This window comes from Populus nigra, chromosome 15, assembly GCF_951802175.1.
Source record: "Populus nigra chromosome 15, ddPopNigr1.1, whole genome shotgun sequence".
Classification (NCBI taxonomy): domain Eukaryota; kingdom Viridiplantae; phylum Streptophyta; class Magnoliopsida; order Malpighiales; family Salicaceae; genus Populus; species Populus nigra.
The window spans coordinates 929,888-933,230 of record NC_084866.1 but is presented as its reverse complement, the minus strand read 5'-3'; the positions used below and the strand labels follow the sequence as shown (position 1 = coordinate 933,230).

The following is a 3,343-nucleotide window of genomic DNA, read 5'->3' as shown; positions in this document are numbered from 1 at the left end:
GAGAGAGAGAGAGAGAGAGAGAGAAATATATAATAGTAGTGATGAAGATTACAACACAAGAGTATAAATATAATATTTTCTGTATAGAATACTTATAATATTTTCTATATAGATACATGTTATAATATTCATGATTTAAGGTATAATAAATATATAATAGTGAAACCTCTGAATAACTAAAAAAAAAACTTTAAATTTGTTTTGTTGCAATCAATGCTTCCTTTATTCTTATCTTAAATTTGTAAGTTAATGAATGACCCACAAATTAATTTTAATGCAAAAGAAAAAAATCCCGTATCACACCCTAGTTATTTTGTTCATTTCGATGGAGCTTCCTAATTGGTTATGGAATGGAATACCAAGTCCATAAGAGCTATTAAGAACATCGTCTTGTTTTGCCTTTTTCTAAAGTTGATTAGTATGTTTGTTTGGTAACGTTGGAAATTACTTTTTAAAAATGTTTTTTTTAATTTATAAAAATTTATTTTTTTATTTTTTTAACATTGATATATTAAAATCATCAAAAATAATATTTAAAAAAATTTAATTTAATATTTTTTTATCAAAATTATTTTAAAAAACAAGCCTTACTGCAGTACCAAAAACATGCTAATAAAGAAGAATAAAAATTTTGCGTAGCTGGAATTGTCACCCTCAATGAGACAAATTACCTTGACTTGGCTTTATTAAGGTCAGTCTTCCATAACCCGCGGCTATGATTATTTAGCTTATATAAGGCCGGTGAGGCTAGCCAAGAAAATGATGTGGGTTCATAATCTGTGACAAGAGAGTAAAGTATTTGCTTCTCATGGCTACTCCCATCTCTCTTGCCTTTCTCCTCTATGTTTTTCTTTTTCTTCTTTGCCCTTTATGCTCTCTGAAGAAAGGGCATACCGTTGCCGCAAATGAGACCACAAAAAGTTACTTTCGCAATGTTAATGTCAATTCTCTTTTGCCATCAAGTGTCTGCGACCATTCTAACAAAGGTTATATCATGATTTAGCATTTTCTGTATTGTCTTTTAATATTGTGTTTTACATATTATTGAGAGTTGAAACTTAAATCAGTGTTTTTTTTTTTTTACATTTTTTAATCAATTTCAATGCTGTATTTCAGTTCTCAACAAAGCTTCGTCCCTAAAAGTGGTAAGCAAGTATGGTCCCTGCACGGTGACGGGAGATTCGAAAACATTTCCCTCGGCAGCCGAAATCCTCCGTCAAGACCAGCTCCGAGTGAAATCAATTCGAGCGAAGCATTCCATGAACTCAAGCACTACCGGTGCTTTTAATGAGATGAAGACTACAGTTCCAACCACTCACTTTGGAGGCGGATATGCTGTTACCGTCGGTCTTGGCACACCAAAAAAAGATTTCTCACTCTTATTTGATACTGGTAGTGACCTTACTTGGACCCAATGCGAGCCATGTTTAGGGGGTTGCTTTCCACAGAATGATGAGAAGTTCGATCCTACCAAATCAACCTCTTACAAAAACCTTTCGTGTTCCTCGGAACCGTGCAAGTCAATTGCTAAAGGTAATCAGTATTATTGCTTTAACAAATTCTAGATTTAACAATATTCAAATTAATCCACAACCAGGTGATTGTTAAAGATATGGTTTAATTGGAGGTGACAATATATTTTTAAATCATTATTTGGATATGGTTCATTTTCAAGCATGTGTTTAACATCCCTGCAGAAAGCGCCCAGAGATGTTCCTCAAATACATGCCTTTATGGAGTCAAATACGGGAGTGGTTACACTGTCGGATTTCTTGCCACAGAAAAGCTAACCATTACACCCTCAGACGTGTTCGAAAACTTTGTGATCGGTTGTGGTGAAAAGAATGACGGCAGATTCTCTGGTACAGCCGGTTTGCTAGGACTAGGCCGCTCCCCTATAGCCTTACCATCACAAACTTCCTCAACATACAAAAACCTCTTCTCTTATTGCTTACCAGCATCTTCAAGCTCGACTGGTCACCTCAGCTTCGGTAGTGGAGTCTCACAAGCTGCAAAATTCACTCCGATAACCACAAAAATTCCGGAATTGTACGGCCTAGACGCTTCTGGAATTAGTGTTGGAGGTCGCAAACTACCAATAGATCCATCAGTTTTTAGGACCGCTGGAACGATAATTGACTCTGGCACAACACTGACATTTCTGCCATCCACAGCACACTCTGCTCTCAGCTCGGCTTTTCAAGAAATGATGACAAACTATACTTTGACAAAAGGAACATCCGGTTTCCAACCATGCTATGATTTCAGTAAGTATGCCAATGACAATATTACATTACCTAAGATTAGTATCTTCTTCGAAGGTGGGGTTGAAGTGGATATTGATGATTCGGGGATCTTGATATCTGTGAATGGTCTGGAAGAGGTGTGTTTAGCATTCAAAGATAATGGTAATGACAAAGATTTAGCAATTTTTGGAAATCTTCAACAGAAGACATACGAGGTGGTCTATGATGTTGCTAAGGGAATGGTTGGATTTGCTCCGGGTGGTTGTTAGCTCAAATTATTGAGAAAAGTGAATCCAGAGCAACTACTCAATATCTTTGTGGTTTGCTTTGTAAAATGTCACCTATGGCATTTATTTTCCCCAAAATAATGAAGGCATCTTATATAACTTGTATCCATTGGGGCTATATATTCTCAACAAATATATACTTAATTATATATAGAGAAAGCATTATAAAAAAACAAAAAAAACTTTTATTTTTGTGTTTGTTAAGATGAATTTATTTGAGATTAAGAAGATGTTCATTTTTGTCATTTAAAAATATTTTTGAAAAAATTTAAAATTTATTTTTTTATATTTCTAATTATTTTTTTATATTTTTAAATCGTTTTAACGTGGTGATGTTAAAAAAAATTATATATTTTTAAATAAAATTCATTTTAAAAAAACAATCTTTTTCAAAATCTATTGATTATGATTATAGTTATAAATTTTCTTGTCTGCTGATGGACACAGACATGGTCAATCTATGTAAAACAGTTCATTGGGTGATTGTTTTAGCCAATGATAGGTTTAGATGAGAACGTTCTTTGCTAGAAAGGGTTGGATAAAGTTTTTGGATGCTGACAGATGACAGGTGGGAAGAGGCCACTGATATTATTACCTTCACATCGATCCATCCATATTCATTGGACAGAGTTTTTGGGGGAATTAAACAGTGAAAAAAGCTGGAATCCTTATACATACAACCAACTTTTAGTTATCAAACGGATTTGTGTTAATTACAAGAGATGGTTTGTTTTTATGTTATAAGTTGCTTTTAAAATTGTTTTTTGTCTGAAAAAATCTTCATATATACAATCAATTTTTAGTTATAGA

The 3,343-nt window shown here is 33.6% G+C and overlaps 1 protein-coding gene across 1 annotated transcript; it reads left to right on the top strand.

Annotated features, from left to right (window-relative positions):
• The first annotated feature begins 718 nt into the window (after window positions 1-718).
• LOC133673879 (aspartyl protease family protein At5g10770-like) lies at window positions 719-2,642 on the top strand. Its single transcript, XM_062094807.1, has 3 exons — window positions 719-986; window positions 1,117-1,533; window positions 1,698-2,642. The coding sequence occupies exons 1-3, from the start codon at window positions 809-811 to the stop codon at window positions 2,513-2,515; spliced, it is 1,413 nt and encodes a 470-aa protein (XP_061950791.1). The 5' UTR covers window positions 719-808; the 3' UTR covers window positions 2,516-2,642.
• Window positions 2,643-3,343: the final 701 nt, after the last annotated feature.

Coding starts and splice junctions, on each gene's coding strand:
- LOC133673879 (XM_062094807.1), top strand. CDS start 809: ATGGCTACTCCCATCTCTCTTGCCTTTCTCCTCTATGTTTTTCTTTTT. Junction 987..1,116: donor CTGCGACCATTCTAACAAAG/GTTATATCATGA, acceptor GCTGTATTTCAG/TTCTCAACAAAGCTTCGTCC. Junction 1,534..1,697: donor GTGCAAGTCAATTGCTAAAG/GTAATCAGTATT, acceptor ACATCCCTGCAG/AAAGCGCCCAGAGATGTTCC.